Source organism: Eublepharis macularius, chromosome 2 (assembly GCF_028583425.1).
Source record: "Eublepharis macularius isolate TG4126 chromosome 2, MPM_Emac_v1.0, whole genome shotgun sequence".
NCBI lineage: Eukaryota > Metazoa > Chordata > Lepidosauria > Squamata > Eublepharidae > Eublepharis > Eublepharis macularius.
The window spans coordinates 136,633,517-136,651,953 of record NC_072791.1 but is presented as its reverse complement, the minus strand read 5'-3'; the positions used below and the strand labels follow the sequence as shown (position 1 = coordinate 136,651,953).

The window sequence follows — 18,437 nt, the reverse complement described above, 5'->3', positions numbered from 1 at the left end:
ACTGTGCAATAATTTTGATTAACTACAATTATAGGAATATCCAGTCTTCTTACAATTTCATTTTGCTTTTTCTATTTCACAGTATGTAATGGCAGTGACTGCACAATCAGACCTCCTGCATGTGAGCTAGGGTATGAGGCTGTCTCTCATACTCCCCCAGGCCGCTGCTGTCCTGTTTATCAATGTGGTACGTCTATTTTAACAGCTTGTGGAAGGATGAGCATGACATTTTGGAAAGTCACATTTGTATTCTGATCCTAAGCATGTTTTCTCAGAGGAAAATCCAGTTTTCGCCAGTGGGACTGACTTCTGAGTTAGTGTACTTAGTGTGCAGCTGTAATGCAGGAAGCCATGTGTGATGTAGAAGACCTTGGGTAAAGCACGAAGCTTTACAGTTTACTGTTCTATAAAAGATGTAAATGCTTTGTGCATAAACTACTAAAACACTGATACTGTTTCTGAACTTGACCTTTTTCTCCAGGTAGCAAATTTATTCTGGCATGGATGCATCTGATCCATGCAATAAATCCTGTTTCTGCACATAAATAATGTCCACCAGTTAATGCTGATACACACTGCATTGCAGAAGGATGTAAACAAACAGAACCAATGTAAAGAGTGGAATAGCAGATAAATAGTGAACACAGAAATCCAGCAGTGCCGATCGATTTTCTGAATAACTTTGGTTGTCTGCTCCACCTTGCGCTGGAGATTCAACAGATTGATGAACTCAAATATTTTTCAGAAGGGATATTTTCTCTGGGTTTTTTTTTCTTCTGGCTTTGATTGGCCATGTTTAATCCAGGCATGGAAAAGGCAGCAGATTTGTTAACAATATTTAGTTTTTCAGTGTATTTTTATCCCTTGGCATTGTTCATCCAACAACTGGAAAACACTTGTATGCAAATTTGGCATGGTGGGACTAGGTTACTCTATAGCACTGTTGTAGCACTTTTACGCCTTAGGAAATATAAAGGAAACAAACTAGTAATTTGATATTATATTACATAAAATGGATCCAACCAGCTTTTCTTCTGGAGAGAATGCAATGCAGGGCCCCCTTTGACCACCCAGATATGCTATACTAGGCATCACAAACCTGCATGTACAAAAGCCATGCGGATGCAGGTTGTACTAAGAAGGGGAACTGGGTGAAAAAGCTGGCTGATCCAAACAATTTGCACTTCAAAGAGAGGTCTGTAGGACTGGTTCATTTAAGGTGATCCTGTAGAGAAAAGCATAACAGAGAGATAATAGTAATTAAGATCTTTAGAGATGAATCTGTCTTTGAATTGAGTCTTTTAAAATACTACTTTTGTTTTTTGTAGCTCCCAAAGGAGTTTGTGTACATAATGGTGCTGAATACAAGGTATGTTTTCCTTTCTTCCAGTGAATAAAATTCTGTTGAATGCAATTGTTAAGATTCCAGTATCGTATTCTAACAGACGTTTTGTTGAGTTGGTTAGCTTTATGCAATCTGTTTTCAGAGCTCAGATAGACTTCATCTTTTACTACAAAGCTGAAGTCAAGAAAGAAACATCGCTGGTCAAAAGAGACTAAAATAAAATGGAGCAAAAGTGTATGAATGCAGGAGGATATATATATATATATAGAAATTGAATAAGACTTGTGGAAAATTGGAAGATATTGCTGCATGAATGGCCATTCTCACTTTACTTTACTTGATTTGTAGCAATGTTTATTGAAGCAATTTAACCAGTTCTGATTTACGATGTGCTTTGCTAATAGATGACTTATTCCTCCTCTGTTTCAGCCTGGTTCAAAAGTCTTAGGGGGCAAATGCCAGGACTGTGTGTGTACACACGAATGGGACAACAGTACTAATCTGAATGTCATCAGCTGCGACCACATTCCATGCAGCGTGTCATGTGAACCAGTAAGCATCAGCCAAGCTTTTTTTAAACAGTCTCTATTATATTCTTAAGTCCTGTTGATTCTTAAATAGTCATCTTTTCCTTTGAATCAAAGTAAAAGATTATGGCACTAATGTGTGAGTTGCTTGCTATAATTACTTTTAAGACTAATAAACTGAATTTACAACCACCACCCAAAGCTGGAAAGAACACATTTGAACATTAGGTTTGTACCCAGACTAACATTTCTGCCTGTGGAGTGTGAATTTCCTGCATTCTCTCCCCACTCCCATGACAGCCCAATATGCCTCTTGAACTGCTGCTCATGAAGGATATGGGATCTCCAGAAAGCATTTCTGGGGGCATTTTGGAAAGCAACAAGAAAGGGAAGTGGGAAAATTGTGCTGTGCGGACAGAAATTCTTGTGTCCAGGGAAATGCTAATCTGGATCTAAACCGTTTAAGACTTCCACACCATGCTTTTTTCTTTGAAATTAACTTTGAAATTATGCTTTCATGGCAAAAATATAACATGGATATTGCAATGGTGGCTGTTCTGCTACTTCTTTTTTGACATTTTTAATTTTGGTCACTGAATTGTGTATTGTGCTTGATTTTAGAAAACCTGTATGGCTTACCACCTCTCAGACCTAGTGAATCCCTTGTAAAATGGGAATAAAAGCACAAAGCAGTCACAAGGGGAAACAATCATTTGTCATGTTCCAGGTTGTAGGAAGAAATTCGATATAATCATTGTGTCTTGTTCTTCCTAGGGATATTCTTTTGTGGCACAACCCGGTGAATGCTGTGGGAAATGTGTGCAAACAAGCTGTGTTATAAGAACAAATGATAATGTTTTCACTTTAATAGTAAGTGCATGCTTTTTCTTAATAAGAATCTTCAAATGGCGGTCATTCTGTTGTAAGTCTCAAAATTTTGCTGCAGGAGAAGAAACAGTTAATGGTAAGAAGAGAGGAACAGATTGTACAGTTATTTCCCCATCTAAAGAATACAACCCATTTCCTATCTGCTTCCTAAGTAGACATTAGGAGTATCTGGATTCAAATCCCTCCTCACCTCTCTTCCTAGAAGCTCATTGCCTGATCATGGGCCGGTCACTCTTCTCAGCTTGATCTAAGGACAAAATGAAGAAAGGGAGATTTCTTTGTGTCACTCTGAATTCCCTGGAGGAAGCCTGGGATTAAAATATGATAGATAATTCTTTCTTATTATTTCCCACTATTTCTTCATTGCCACAATTTTGAGACTCTTAAGTCTCAATTGTGAATGAGGTTACTCATGCATTAAAAAATCCATGTTTCCTGGTTAATTATGACGTTTCTTAAGGTGTATCAGAAACCTTCATATTATATTTTATTACATTTTTAGAGTGGAAACAAAATGAAAAGAGATGCTACTGGAAAAGAGTACCCTCAATCTTGTATTTTTGAGCCTGTACTGAATTCATTTCCTTGTGTTATACAGCCTGGTGAACGCCGGAATGATCCAAAAGATAACTGCACTCTTTACTCTTGTGTGAACATCAACAGACAGTTGATCTCCTCCACCTCCACAATTAACTGCCCAACCTTTAATGAGAATAAATGCCAACCTGTGAGTAAATTTTGAATATGCAAGTTCAGTTTTGTGAATTCTTTAATTTGATTCAGACATGTTAGGAGCAAGAGAGGATACAACTAGATATGCATTCCAGAAAGATCTATCATCTAAAAGTAAAAAAGGGTACAAAGGTAGCACAAGATTTTAAAATATTAGCATGACTGATAGTTTTAAAAATCTTCTTGAAATGAAACATTGGTAATGAGACCAATAATCACAGTGGGATGTTCCACACAGTTGCCTTTAAGAGCAACTATGGCATAATGGGCTACTCAGCCACTTGTACCTCTTCTACTCCTTCAGATAAAATTAGGGGGAAAGTAAGTTGGTGGCAAGGGAGAATTCAGAAGCTCATGGGGGAGGAGCTTAAACAGCTCATGAGGAAGGTAGCAGGGGCTCATGGTAGGGTTGGAGAGGTGTTCAGTTCCTGTTCTACTTTCTGTGATGTCATCGGGGCTGGTTCTCCAGCAAGTCAACCAAGCAACTGCTTAGTGTGGCACACTGAAGAGGGCACTGATGCACCACAGTGGCTTGGATTCCTCCTGGCCAATCAGTGGTACTTGAGACAATGTGTATAATATTATGGATTTGTGTTGATTCCAGCCAGGTCTGAGGCAAGCCTGTTGGACTTGTCTTAGACTGGCTGGCAGCAGCACGGGAGGAGGCAATTAATTTCCTTGGAGGGGGCATCAAAATACCTTGAATTGGCCCTGGATGACATCAAGAGCACAACAAGCCTTTCTACCTGAGATCAGACAAAAAGTTGTTTTCTAGTTAGTTTTTGTAAATATGCTTGATTTATTCCCAATTCTGAACTGAGTCAGGAGAGTATGAGCATCACAGCTTAGGATGTAAGCAAAATCTTGGTGAACTTCAGTTGCCTGCCTAAATCTCTTTCATTAGATAATCTGTCAGCCGATCTTACTGAACATTCATAGAATTTTAAACCAAAGTTCTCCTCCCCACCATAACCTTGACCCATAGTCTTAAATCAGTAGTCACGTCACTGCAAAATACAGTTTTGCTGTTCTGGGTGGATATACAATATAATAAGAGAAAAATAATGTATCTTCTGGGGTTTTTTTCTAGGGTACTGTTACTCTTTTGTCTAATGGCTGCTGTAAAACATGTAAGTATTATATATACACCCTCTTGAGAAGATCAGACCACAATAGCTGTAATTTAAAAAGTAAAAATGATATTGTGGCCCGCTAAATAGGATAACAAATTGTTTAGATTAATAGGTTAATATTGTGCTGAGCTCTTTTGCTGAGTTCAGATTCTCAGAGCCAAGCCACAAGTGACGCCTGACACAGGTTGGACACTTGTCAGCTTCCCTCAAGTTTTGATGGGAAATGTAGGCATCCTGGTCTTGCAGCTGTAATGGACAGCCAAGCTGTAAAACCAGTATGCCTACATTTCCCATCAAAACTTGAGGGAAGCTGACAAGTGTCCAACCTGTGTCAGGTGTCACTTGTGGCTTGGCTCTCAGCCTTGTGTTTTTCTTTATTTGTGAATTATGATATTTTAAATAAAATGCAGTTATTTGTTAAGATTGGACAATTATATGATTTTCTTATCCAGAGGAGTTCATTTTAGAGCTTTGTTGAGTTAAAATAATATTTAAAGCTAATAGGAATGGGGCTTTTCAGTGGACAAATTGTATGAAAACTACAAACCACAAAATACTAATTTCTTAAGAATGTCTTATTGTTTATTTTGTCTTCTTTTACTTGGAGTTTTTCTAGATATCAGTTTGTAAATCCCATTGTAAATGCAGGGGAAGTGAAAAGTATCTCTGAACATACCTAGACAATTCTCCTTTCCTCACCTGCTAAGCAGTTTAGTAAGAAAGATGAAGAATGAGCAGGTTCTGTCTGCTAAGCTGTGTTTTAAGGATCTTCAGTCTCACAGGCAAAACCTATGTCAGCTTTCCCCTTTTCCTACAGAGACAAAAACTGAGTTGGAGGTAGGAAGGGACATGTAAATGGTTCTAAAGTTGCTTTTCCACTCATGGAAGGGCAGGTTTGGATCCAACCTAGGGGGTTAGGAGTTAGCTGAAGGCCTGGGATATATGTAAGCATGGTTTTCTCAAGGCCCAAAAGTTCTCTTAGGGGGTCCAGTATTTGACAACATATGAAATCAGCTTGTGATCTATTTCTACCGATCAAATGTTTTATTCAGCAAATGCCCAATTTGTACGATATTTCAAAACTAAACCAAAGCAAAGAGGACATTACAACTAAATTAAGCTACCAAGAATCCGATTAACTAAAGGCTAAACCAGATGAGGTATGAAAGATTAGGACTGCCAAGTTGCTTGCGGCTGGAGAAACATTGGGATGGGATATGCATTGCTTTGACACACAACGTCACTTTCGGGGTGAAACATGAAATGATATCAACGTGTCTGAAGAAGGGAGCTCTGAAACTCTAAAATTTACACCCTGAAACTCTTGTTAGTCTCTAAGATGACAGTGGACTCAAATCCCACTTTGTTGGGGTGAAGCTCTAGGATTCCCCTAAAACACTATAGTTTTACCATATGCTTTTACCATAGAGTTTTAGTCAGATCCTAAAGCATAGTTCTTATATGATGATATCACATCTGGTTTCATTCTGGAAGTGATGTCACACCTCAAAACAATGCACATTTGAATGTTGTTGCCCCCAGAAACCTCCCGTAGGTTGCCAGTATTGGGCTGGCAACCCTACAAAAGATCTATAAGTAGAATCTTGTGTGTTTTTCAAAAGCTAACTAGCAGCCCTGAATAGTTGTTTTGCTTTGAAGGTTGGGAAAGGGTTACTGGGTGAAGAGGTGCTTAAACATTTTCTTCCATGCCTCTGCTATGGGTTAAAGCACATCTTCAAAGCTGTAATTAGGTCTTCATGAGAAAAAGGTATGCTTAGATGATTGTATATATTTTTCCCACAGAGCTAATTTTTCCCCCAAACAGAGGCATGAAAGGAAAGGGATAAACACTATATCATCCATAGACTCTATTTTTTTAAAAGAAAAGGAAGATCCTAATCATGAATCTTTTGTTTATTGTCTGGTTTTGTGCTAAATATATACAAATTTCACTGTTCACAATTTTTACTTAGAAGTTAGCAAGTAGATGCCTACCAACTACATCTCCCATAAAAATTAATGAGAATTACGCATGCTTAACTTCAGCAAGGTTGTGCTCTAGTTCTTTGCCATTCAGTGAGGAGACCAAATTATATATCTTATAGATATTCTGACACTATTTTTTTCATGACAAAGGTCTATGTTTTTGAGTTTTTAAAATCACTGTATACCATTGCATATAGGAAAAGGCTGACATGTCAAAACAAAAATGTGACACTTTTGAAGATATTTTCACAAAGATCTTTTAAAATCTCTTACTCTATAGGCATTCCTAAGGAACCACAAACACCACCACCGTGCTCTCCCACTGTAGCAAAGGACTTTATCAGTTACGATGGTTGCCGTTCTGTGGAACAGGTCTCTGTGACTCAGTGTGAGGGAACATGTGGAACTTTCTCACTGTACGTAAGCCCAATTTATGCTGCAAAACCAACATTTAATTATATAAATTTGTATACAAAACTATCTCATATTTTCCAGCATTAATTGTTCAAATTCATTGTGTAATTATTCTTCATTAAGCACAGTACTGAGGATATGTACTGAAGTAAGTCTCACCGAAATCAACAAAGTATACTGCTGAGTAAACAAACACACTTATGAGCTGGTTGCACCAGTGCAGCAGCATGGGAGCTGCAGTATTGCACCAGTGCAGCAGCATGGGAGCACCATGCACAGCATTGTGACAATTCTGCATTAAGCCACTACAAGGCATAAAACATAAAGGGAATGGGTGCATAGTAGGGATGATCTTGTTTCACTCAATTTTTTCTCAAGTAGGGTTTGAGTTCTCTTTATTCCTTGAGATTTGACCTGAATATTTTCCATTGAATCCTGCAATGTTTGAGGAACAGACCTCTGGGAGTAGACACAGAATGGTCCTCCCTTCCATTACCCTCACTGTTTAACTCCCCCCCCCCCACATATTTGTAGGACACTGCAGATAGTGGGAATATCTAAGAAGTGCCATAGTAGAGCATTTCCACAATTTCATGATTTAGGAATCATTATAAAAGCCCCCATGGTTCTCCTCAGGTTCCCCAGAGTAGTGCTGTTGTTGCACTTTTCGTTCCATGATCATGCAATTTATGGATTGTAGTGAAAACACCCTTGTGTCTTTCCTAAGGATTCTAACTGTCCACTAGGCAGAGGTTGTAATCCTAAACACACTTTCCTGGGAGTAAGCACTATTGAATAATACTGGATTTACTTGTCAATAGACCTACTTAGGATTGTTCCTATAGACATTGAGGAAAAAAATGTTCAGCCTCTTTTGGTATACATCTTTGAGGTTAAGGGAATATGGGAAAATGTACCCAAGGACTCATAACTTAGGGACTTACAATGGAAATTTAGTGACTTGCTAATGTGACATCACAGGGTTATCAGATTTTTAATAGTAGAGGAAGGATATTTTTAAATTGTGAATTTGGTTGAATGCTCATAAAAAACTTCAAGGAATGGAATTCAATCTGTTGAGCAGACTGAAGGGGATACCACAGATTGCAAAACTGACTGTAGTAGCATTTTGTTACTATTCTTAGTGTATAATAAAAAATAAAACTTTGGTGGGGAGTAGCTCAAACATCTGGCACTTTTAAAGTGATACTTAGTTGCACAATCCTGTGTACCTAAATTTTGGTAGTATGGTTTTAATAGTATGGCAATTATTAGGCAGCCTTACTGAACATGCCAAAAAGTAGTGAGTGTTGTAGCTACACTGATGAAATATGTAGTGTTGCAACTACACCAATATAGTTATAATAGGCTAATTTCTGAACTGCTTTATAAATCTAATGCTAAATCTGTCCAAGGTCCACTGATGTCAGTTTTTAATCCACTCTTTATTCAACTTCAGATGTTGTTCAAATTTTGTAGAAATACTATCTTGATTTCTTGCTGTGGACATTATAACAATGGAAGTATCATGAAGGCTTCTTTAGAAACATGTTACTGGTTGCTACCAGATAGCTAAGAGAGATATAGTGATACCAGGAAATATTTCTGTAGTGTCTGTCATCAGGCAGTTCTGTAATGAAACTATGGTAAATGCTAGTGATAGCTCAAAATAAGTATGAAACCCACCAATAAGATGAGGATTTCAAAGTATTGCTATTGTTATTATTTATTATTGTATTGTTTTGTAATGCTTTCTAGAATGATCAAAGAACTTTAAGTGCATTATTGTAATCTGTACAACAGCCTCATAAAATAGGTTATACTAAATCTGAGAAGCTGAGTCTTGCCTGAGTCTATGCAAGGAGTTCATGGCAAAGACAATATTCAAACCAGGGGCTTCCTGATTTGTAGCTCCTAGCAATTATGCTGCACAAGCTCCAAAGCTGCTTTTCAATTGTGAAAGTCAATTGGCTGTCATAGCACCTTGATTGCCTTTTGAAAATCCCAGTTTTGATGCCCTCCTTTTAAAAATTACACACGTGTTGAACAAACATTATTTAGTCACACTTGATCAAATGTTATAAGTGTTTTTAATGTTCACTGCACTTGGACCCTATTTGGGCAGAAAGGTGGCATACAAGTGCTTTAAATAAAATAAATAAATATGAGAGCATTGAAATTTAGCAAATGAACTGAAGAAACAGGGCCCTCACACTGATTGTGGTTTTCTAGTCGACATCCAAAGTTGTTCTTAGTTGCTCAGTCTAATTCCTCCCAATTTCTCCTGCAACCCAAATTAACTTCCCCCCTCTTCCCATGATACAGTTACTCTGCGGAAGCTAACTCAATGCAGCACAAGTGCACCTGCTGCAGGGAAGAAAAGACAAGCAAGAAGGAAATCACGCTCATATGCCCTGATGGAAGGAACCAGACACACCTCTACCTCCATGTGGAAAGCTGTAAATGTCTCGACACTGAATGCAGTCAGTCACCCTCGTCAGAACAGGCCACCATGAAACGTCGCAGGAGGCAGTTAACAATAAAGTGAAGGATGAGAATATAATGAGCTAACCAACAAGTTAAATGGGAAAAGGACACAAAAGTACTACAAATGCTTATCATGTCCACAAATAATTCAGCACTTTGCCTTATTTTCCATTGTCTTGTTCATCTGTACCCTCTTTGACTGTTTTTCTTCATGTTTGCTTTATTTATTTGTGTAAAAAGGTAGAAGAAAAGATTTTCTTCCCTTGAATGTAAAAAGAATGAGGATTTTTATCAGCTGGCACTTCAGCTTCTTTGCTTCAAATAATTAAAGATATTTCAACAATGTAGCTTCTGCATTTTTAAAAATTTGCGCTCTTGAGCTCTGCAAGCCTGAACTATGCTTCATAGTTTCCAAATAATAATGCATTTTTAGATGGTTCCTTAAAAAGGAACTCTGCTCTTGAATCAGAAGTAGCATTGGCTCATGAACGTGGGCCTCAATCTCTTATTCCAGCAATGGTAAACATGTTATCAGGTGTGACCCCCTTTCCACTGCCACCCACCTCCCTTTCACAGGTTTGGGGCTTCACAGGCAGTTAAGGGCAGTCATAACACACCACTTGTTTAATCTTTATTTTTCAGCAGAGAGCCCTGACCCAAATCCACACTGGGTCCCCTCTCTCCTACTTCCAGAGGTTCCACCAGACAGGCAGTTGGGTCACTATATTTACTTCCCCTCACCCAAATACTGCCCAGGGCTATAGGAAAAGGGGAAGCTTGTGTTTACTTTTCCTACATACACTGTCTCTATTATTAAATTTGGCCCCCAGAGTGTTTGAGGTTTGTTTGCATGTGTTTTATTTCCCCTCAGCCAACAACTTCAAGCCAGCTGAAATTACGAAATTGAAATTAACAAAATAAAAGAAATTAACAAACAACCCCCATGCAATATTTGTAAGATGCCAACTCAAATAAATGGAGGACTAGGTGGGAAGCATGCTGCAAGTGAAATGACGCCATAGCCAGCTGGCTGCTCCCTAAGGGAACCTAAGGGAGACCTGAGGGAAAACTATACAAACCAAGTCCGCAGCCTGACTCGCTCCCTGAGCAGCCCAGCCAGTGCATCCTCATTGGCTGGGGTTTGAATCATGGGCATCATCCACTGCCCGGCTGGAGGACACTTGGGAGCTGCTGGGCTCCAAAGATGGCAGCTGTCATGTGCTGTGCCTCCCTCCCCACCCCATGGGCTACAACCAAAGCCACAGGTGAGTCTGTGGCTGGTATGTGTGTGTATTTATATATATATATAAATGATAAAACAAACACAAACATACATAACAACCCAACCAGGGAGTAGGGTCAATAACACTTAAAGGGGAATATACCAAACAAAACAAAAAAGTCTTCACCTGCTAGCAGAAGACAATGATAATGGAGGTCAGATGAGTCTCCCTGGTAAGGGAGTTGCAGAGTTTCAGCACCATAACCAAGAAGGCCCATTCTTGGATTGCTATCTGAAGCAGGGATTCCAAAGATGACCAGAATGCACAGGATGGTCCATATCCTAACAAAGAAGCATTATTATAGGGAGGAAGAGGATGAGGTGTAAGAATTAGCAAGTGTGGTGCAGTTGTTGGAGCATCAGAATCTGAGAGCTGAACCAGATGCAATGGTGTCCCCCAGAGCCTGGCTGCCATCATTTTAGCACCTAAGGGGCGATTTAGAAAAGCTGAGAGGGTCCAATCCTGACTGAGCCTGCAGTGTAGCGTGACCAAGCACTCTTGTTGTGCCCTCAGTTTCTGATCATTCCAGTCCCTGCACTACACATTTTGCTATATTTTACACTTCATCCTCTTCCTCCCTCTAATAATGCCTTCCACCAATACCACCATTTTATTCTCCTTTGTTAGGATATGATATGTAAAGGACCTTAAGGACTGCCAAATCTGGGATGCCATCACATGTAGTTGTGTCCTGAGAGGCCCAGGTTCAAATCCCCACTCTGGCAGCTCAGTGGGTAACCTTGTGAAGCCATTTTCTCTCAGCCAAATCTACCTCACCTGGTGGTGGTTGTAAGGATAAAATGGAGGAGGGGAGAACAATGTTGTAAGCCACTTTGGATCTACATTGGGGAGGAAGTGGAATATAATTAAATAAATAAAGGTTGATGGAGGTTAAGGAGAAGATGCTAGTGATGGTGGAGGAAGTACCACTGGATATTAAAAAGAAAGGGCTAATACTGGAGATGCCCAGTTCTCACAGGCTGGATAGTTTCCTTTGTTCCTTTCCCCCTCATTTTAACAGTAATGTTATAGATTATTTTTGAAATCATAGGCTTAAACAGGTTTTGAATAAAATTACATCTCCTAGTTTTCACCACTAAAGGGCAATCTCTGGTTGAATATGTGAGGTTTTTTTTTTTAAAGCACTGGTCGTATTAGATTGTGCCTTGCATGTCTCATGTCTTAATGATACTTCTGGGGAATTCTGCACATGCATATGTTACCAGACAAATACTACACTACTAGCAGTAGAGCAGCAGGGTAATTATTAAAATAATAGCTGTTTGTGTGGGTATTTGTCTTCCTCACATATGTCTCAAAGGCTAACAATCAAAAGCAAACTTCTGGTAGAAAATGCCATATCGTTATGGTTGCTAATGTTATTTCAGAGTGGTGAAGGAGGCCCATAAAATATTTTTCCCTTCCTGTGAGGTAAATCACAGAGTTAATATTTAAGTTGTGAATTAACACCAACGACAAACAACCCTCAATGACAAATGAGCCATGAAAAATGTTCCTCCAAAGGGCATAGATTGGCAAACAGAATTGATCGCTTAACTTCCTTTGTAGGCCAGAGGTTATAATAAAGAAAAGTCATTAATCTTGACATGCCATTTTACACAGGAAATTGGCAATGGTGCCAATTCATGGTCATTGTGTATAGTCAAGTGCTGTTAACTTTAGGAAATCCCCGAATAAACACAATAATGATGGCTACTACAATGATAGAGATTACATACATATATTTTGTAAACTGGTGCAGGCCATAAACCCTGCATTGGTAATCGGGATCAGCCTGAGCATTAACAAGAATACCGCCATATATAGGCCCAGATTAGTTTCACATAACTAACTGCTCTACAAGGAGTCAAGGTGAAGGGGGGTAGGTGCAGCCTAGACAACAGAGATCATTTCCCTGGAGAAAATGGCTGCTTTGGAGGGTAGACTATGGCATTATTATCCTGTTGAGGTCCAACCTCCTCCTCAAATCCCACCATTCCCAGGCTTCACCCCCGAAACTCTAGTAATTTTCCAACCTGGAATTGGCAATCCTATTCTAGCTGCTAGCTTCCCTCACAGCATATATGAGGTTAAAAGAGGAGTGGAAGTAAGTAACCCTAGCATGGTAGAGCTGTTTTTTCAGGAACTGTAGAGCTGACCAAGATAAGACCAGGAAATGTTCAGGATCACAGGATGAGATAGACAAAGAGCTCTAAATACAAGGTGATGGTCAACCTGTCACCTGTTCTTCCTTGTTTCCTGCTATGGTAACTGGAGTGATCTCCAAGTTCTGCCTGGGAGGGGGGGGCAAGGGAGAATCTAAGCTCAGTTAGGCTCTCTCTCCTGCTTTCATATCCTGGCAGTGCTGAGAGCTTCAAGAAGCATTTAGGAGTCACTAGTCATTTTCCCATTTCATCTTCTGCAAGAGAGGAGGGGTCTCTGTACATGTTCATAGAAGACTCTGTATGTGCATATGGATGTGTAGATCTATGTAAACAGGGTGGCCCAAAGGATGTTATTTTGCCCAGCCTCCCCTCAAGATGGGAATTAGTCCTTGCTCACCTATGAAAAAGTCCATCCCTACCCATAGGAATAATTGCTCCATATGATTCTTCTGAGCAACTTGAGCTATCAGAATCTGAAATTTGAGTTATAGTATTGAGTTGTATATTAAGTTACATATTACTTCACTAATTCTGTTCAACTGGATAGTTCTCCCCTTTGCCATTTGTTCTAGGCAATATTTCTAGTCTAAATATTGAAGCTAAATACATTTCTTTTGACAGAACAACAGGGTTGGAAATTATCGTGGTAGTATTTCATCAAGCATTATGCATTCACAGGCAACACATCAGTGACTGAGTATACTCTCCAGTTGCTATCTTCAGTTCATCTTTTTGGGGAGGGGTGTCGTTGTGTAAGTAGGATTATAATTTGGAGGAAAGGGAACAAAAGACCCTCTTTAGTGTCTTGAAATCAAGGTCAAGTCAGCCAAAATGGCAAACTTTCTATAATAGATTTGACCTGCAATAGTTTGGCTGACAATGGAATTAACCAAGCAAGGGCAATGGGAAAGGGGCAAAATGGACTCATAATTCATGTGACATACAATGTGCTTGACACTAAGTTCATGATTACCTTAAGAGCAACAAATCTTTTCCTGACAGATACTTTTCAAAAAATGTCTCAAATGGCTAACAGCTGTAAGATACTTACCTAATTTCTTTACAAGAAAGGTTAACAAATAAAAAAACTCCTACAGTGATGAACTTGAACTGATTTCTTTACATCCATAAGTAGGTGAGATCACCATTCATCTTTGTCAATAACTCCATGTTATATGTTCAGAAAGTGTTCTTTGTAGGGTGACATTTATAATTCATTGAATTTAGAACTGTTCCACTAGGAATCAGATTATGAAAGCTTTCCCACCAGAGTAAAAAGGAGTGTTGATCACTGTCAATAATTCTCATTCATGTGGGGAGGAGTCCTGTGACTTGAATTTCAAGAGATTTGCCTTGAGGTACTTGTCCATAACCACAGTTTCTGAACCAAAGGTTTCAATATTTTTAATAATAATATCATTATAATAATAACATTCGATTTATATATTGCCCTTCAGGACAACTTAATGCCCACTCAGAGCGGTTTACAAAGTATGTTACTATTATCCCCACAACAAAACACCCTGTGAAGTGGGTGGGGCTGAGAGAGTTCCAAAGAACTGTGACTAGCCCAAGGTCACCCAGCTGGCTTCAAGTGCAGGAGTGGGGAACCTAACCCGGCTCTCCAGATTAGAGTCCTGTACACTTAACTAGAGATGGGCACTAACCACATTACGAACTTCAAAAACCCATGAAATTGGCGCTCGCGCTTGCGCGATCCAGCAGTTCGTGATTGTCCGCATCCAATGAACCTGCGTTTGGAAGAAGCCTGGTTTGGTGCGTTCGGCCACAGTTCGGGAAGCCAGACAGTCAGGCGGCAGCAATCAATTCCGTTGGAAACAGAGCCGGGGGAATGCCTGAACTCTGTCTGCGCTCCTTCTGTCACCCTGGAAACCCAAATGGAAGCCCAGCTTACCTTGATCGGCAGGTCTTCCTTCCAACCACGGAGCTGCAAAGCGGTTACAAGTTGGGAGAAGACACCCAGGGGAGGGAGGGGGAAGGGGGTTTCTGTAGCCATGGGCACTCCAATCTCATCCCTGCAAACCCTGATAGGCAGCTCTGACAGCCAAACACAGACCTCCTGCATTGCTCAATGGGACCTGTGCTTATAAATAGCCGTGGGCTCCCAGGCTGGGTTTCACTTTCAGCGAGCAGTGGAGTGGGATAGAGCTCTTGCTTGCCACTTGCTAGCCTTTGGGGAGAGAGACTGAGAGTATAATTGAGCTTGGATTTTTGTGGGAGTTTCCTGGGGGTGTTGGATTGGAGAGGGTATAACTCCAAGATCCCTTTTGCAATGTTGTCCAAATTTGGGTGATGGCTGTAGAAGAGCCTGCAAAATACTCCTTGGGAATATGGGCTCTCTAAGTGCCACAGGGGCCATTCCGCATCCCATGAACCGCAAACCACAAACCGGTTCGGCAATGGAAAATGTTTGTTGCAGTTTGCGACCTCGGGATTATCGTCAGCACCAAACCACGAACCGTGGATTCGTTAAATTTTTTTGGTTCGTGCCCAACCATACTCTTAACCACTACACCAAATTGGCTCTCTGGGAAGGTAAGAGCTCCTAAGATCAAGGGTTGCATCCAGCCACCTGAATGGCTACACCTGCCTCACAGAATTTTCTTTCAACATTGTAGCTTGCCATAGCCTTCATACTCAATTCTTCCTTCCTTCCTTCCCTCCTTCCTTCCTTTGGGTGAATGTACTTAATGTACTTAGTCATATGGTATTTCTTCCATGGCACTCAGTTGTTGCAAGGGTCTCCACCATCCTGATCATCTCCTTCTTTGCCCACAGATCCAATGTTGTCAACTGGTCTTCCCTAATTTGCAACTTCTTTCTGTTGGCAGAGCATCTACGCGACAATAGTCATGCAAACTGATTAAAGATTAAAGATAATTTATTTAGGAACTAACATACTTGATAGGAAAGCAAAGAGATAAAGATAGACTTCTAGCTATCTAGGTGACTGAGAGAGAGATGTTCCAAGAAGAAGCAGGATATTGCCCTGAGTGTACCAATCTGGAGACAATACAAGGAATGACACTCAATAGAAAGAGAGGTGCTGACCTCACATTCCTATCTAACTAGCCCTTGCTTCCCCCTGTAGGATCTTCTTCTCTCCCTCTTTGTGCGCCAGATATTGCTTCTTCCAACACTCTCTTCCTCTTTATCCATGCTACAGGGAATCTTTTATAGCCCAGTGCCTATAGCAATAAACAAACCAGATCCAAAAGATCTACCCCACAGCAGAATATTCCAGATGCAGAAGATATATCCATTGTTTTTCCTCTGCTAGTTTATATTTTATGACGCATGAGCAGGAGGAATTCAGCACCACAGTTTTTCTCCATATCCCCCCCTCCCCAAGGAACCTCTTTTGACCTACAATAAACTGATGCCTGAGTTTGTGGGGCCTATATGAACAAAAAGTCACACAACACAAGTGGCTGCTGTAAGGATGGGGAAGGAAAAGAAATCATCAGCCTCTATCTCTTACACCAGTGGATCCTCTTGCACTACAGGAAACATAGCTGGCAGAAGAATCAGATGGGTCAATTCCCTCTTATTTTCCTTCTCACTGCAGCTCCTACACTCCCTGTGGCTTTTTGTCTCCACTGGTTCATCAGTCCTTCGTATCAGCTTCTCATAAGTAAAAAAGGACTGCTGGGGGAGGAAGAATAAGGGGAAGGTCTGCTTTTGAAGGCACTTTGTGCCTGTAGGATATAACAAATAAAAACAAAGCATTAATTAGAAACACATGTGGGGCAAATCCAGCAAAAATATTAAAAGTAAGGCCTAGTTCTCATAGACAGAAGATGAACAGATAAAGTCAGTGTCTGGACTTTACCACTAAAGATTGCTGGGGGGAGGGGTCACATGATGCAACATTCCTTCATACAAAAAGGTTCCTGCTCAGAGAAAACTGGTGTTTCAGAGGAAACATTTTCCCCTTCCTTTTATTTTTTAAAAAAATTAATACTATTTTTTTCAAAATAAATTTTATTTATTGATTAAGAAGTACAAAAATTAGAGAACTAATACTAATTTTAACAAAGAAGATAAAATAAAACACAAGGAAGAGACTAAAAGGGGAGGGGATTGAGGAAACAGCTTCCAGCCAACTTGGCTATAATTTAACATAAATTCATTAAATCCATTTCTAAATAATAATATTCTGTAAAATAACTATTCAATACCTTAGTCAAATTTCAGATAAGGGTCTCCATCTAATTAAAGAACATTTTTAAAAAGAGAGCCAGTTTGGTGTAGTGGTTAAGAGTGCAGGACTCTCATCTGGAGAACCGGGTTTGATTCCCTACTCCTCTGCTTGAAGCCAGCTGGGTGACCTTGGGTCAGTCACAGATTCTAGAAGCTCTCTCAGACCCACCTACCTCACAGGGTGATTATTGTTGTGGGGATAATAATAACATACTTTGTAAACCGCTCTGAGTAGGCATTAAGTTGTCCTGAAGGGTGATATATAAATCGAATGTTGTTGTCGTTGTCGTCGTCGTTGTTGTTATAATATAAAAGAGCTAGATTCTGGAAATTCCATTAGATAAATTATGAAACCATTCCAGATTGTCTTAAAATCATTATTCTTTTTTCTCTCCTGAATTAATCTGATATTATTTGTTAGTTTTTCAAGTGCTGCTAATGCACACCGCCTATCCAAGGAAATCTCTTTAGCACTTTTCCAGCACTGGAAATAAGTATCCTAGCTGCGACTAAAAGAAAATTAATAAGTATTTTTGCTTACATAGAGAATTTTCATTGGTAAATAAATTGAGCAGAGCTAATTCAACAGTCAGTTTTATTTGTTCCTGTGTTATTTTAACAATCTCTTTAAATATTGATTCCCAGAAATTTGCTATAATTGGACAGGACTACCACATACGTAGAAACGTGCCTAATTCACCACAAACTCTCCAACTATTTTTATTTTCTACTTTCATTAAGTGGGCTAAACTAACTAGGGTCAGATACTACCTCTGAGACTTCTTTAGTGCATGCTCTTGTAAACCTCTTGAAATTGATGGAAAGAGAAATGGTCGAAATATTTGATTCCAATCCTTATCATTAAATTTAATGTTCCATTTGTCAACTTTTTTTGATCGTCTACCTTGGAACTTGTCCATGATTTAATAAAATCCTACGTATTTTAGTGATTAATTTTCCCTCTTCCTTATCTATATTTTGAACTAATTCTTCAAATTCAGTTAATGGTCTGTTTAATTGCTCTTTTACTTCCATCTTTTGGAGGAAACTTTCCCCGTTCTATCTAGTTTTCTGCACTGGGAGGGAGGGTTGTACAGAATACTATTTAATCACGAGAATCACCTGCCATTTGAAGCAGTAAAGACCAGACACAGATTTACCACTATCTGTGATAGATGGAGTAAAATGGTGAAAGTGAAAAAAAAATTCAAGACTAGCCTTGGTATTTTCCCTGGAATACAGAGTTTGAACCA

At 39.6% G+C, this 18,437-nt stretch overlaps 1 protein-coding gene across 1 annotated transcript in view; it reads left to right on the top strand.

The window, feature by feature from the left end:
• MUC2 (mucin 2, oligomeric mucus/gel-forming) overlaps positions 1-9,851 on the top strand; it is an 85,695-nt gene extending 75,844 nt beyond the window's left edge. The window contains exons 46-53 of the mRNA XM_054970006.1: positions 83-187; positions 1,329-1,369; positions 1,775-1,897; positions 2,647-2,742; positions 3,359-3,487; positions 4,583-4,622; positions 6,892-7,027; positions 9,351-9,851. Of these exons, the coding sequence (XP_054825981.1) occupies positions 83-187; positions 1,329-1,369; positions 1,775-1,897; positions 2,647-2,742; positions 3,359-3,487; positions 4,583-4,622; positions 6,892-7,027; positions 9,351-9,573 (893 nt within the window). The 3' untranslated portion in view covers positions 9,574-9,851. The remainder of the gene's footprint in view (positions 1-82; positions 188-1,328; positions 1,370-1,774; positions 1,898-2,646; positions 2,743-3,358; positions 3,488-4,582; positions 4,623-6,891; positions 7,028-9,350) is intronic.
• Positions 9,852-18,437: the final 8,586 nt, after the last annotated feature.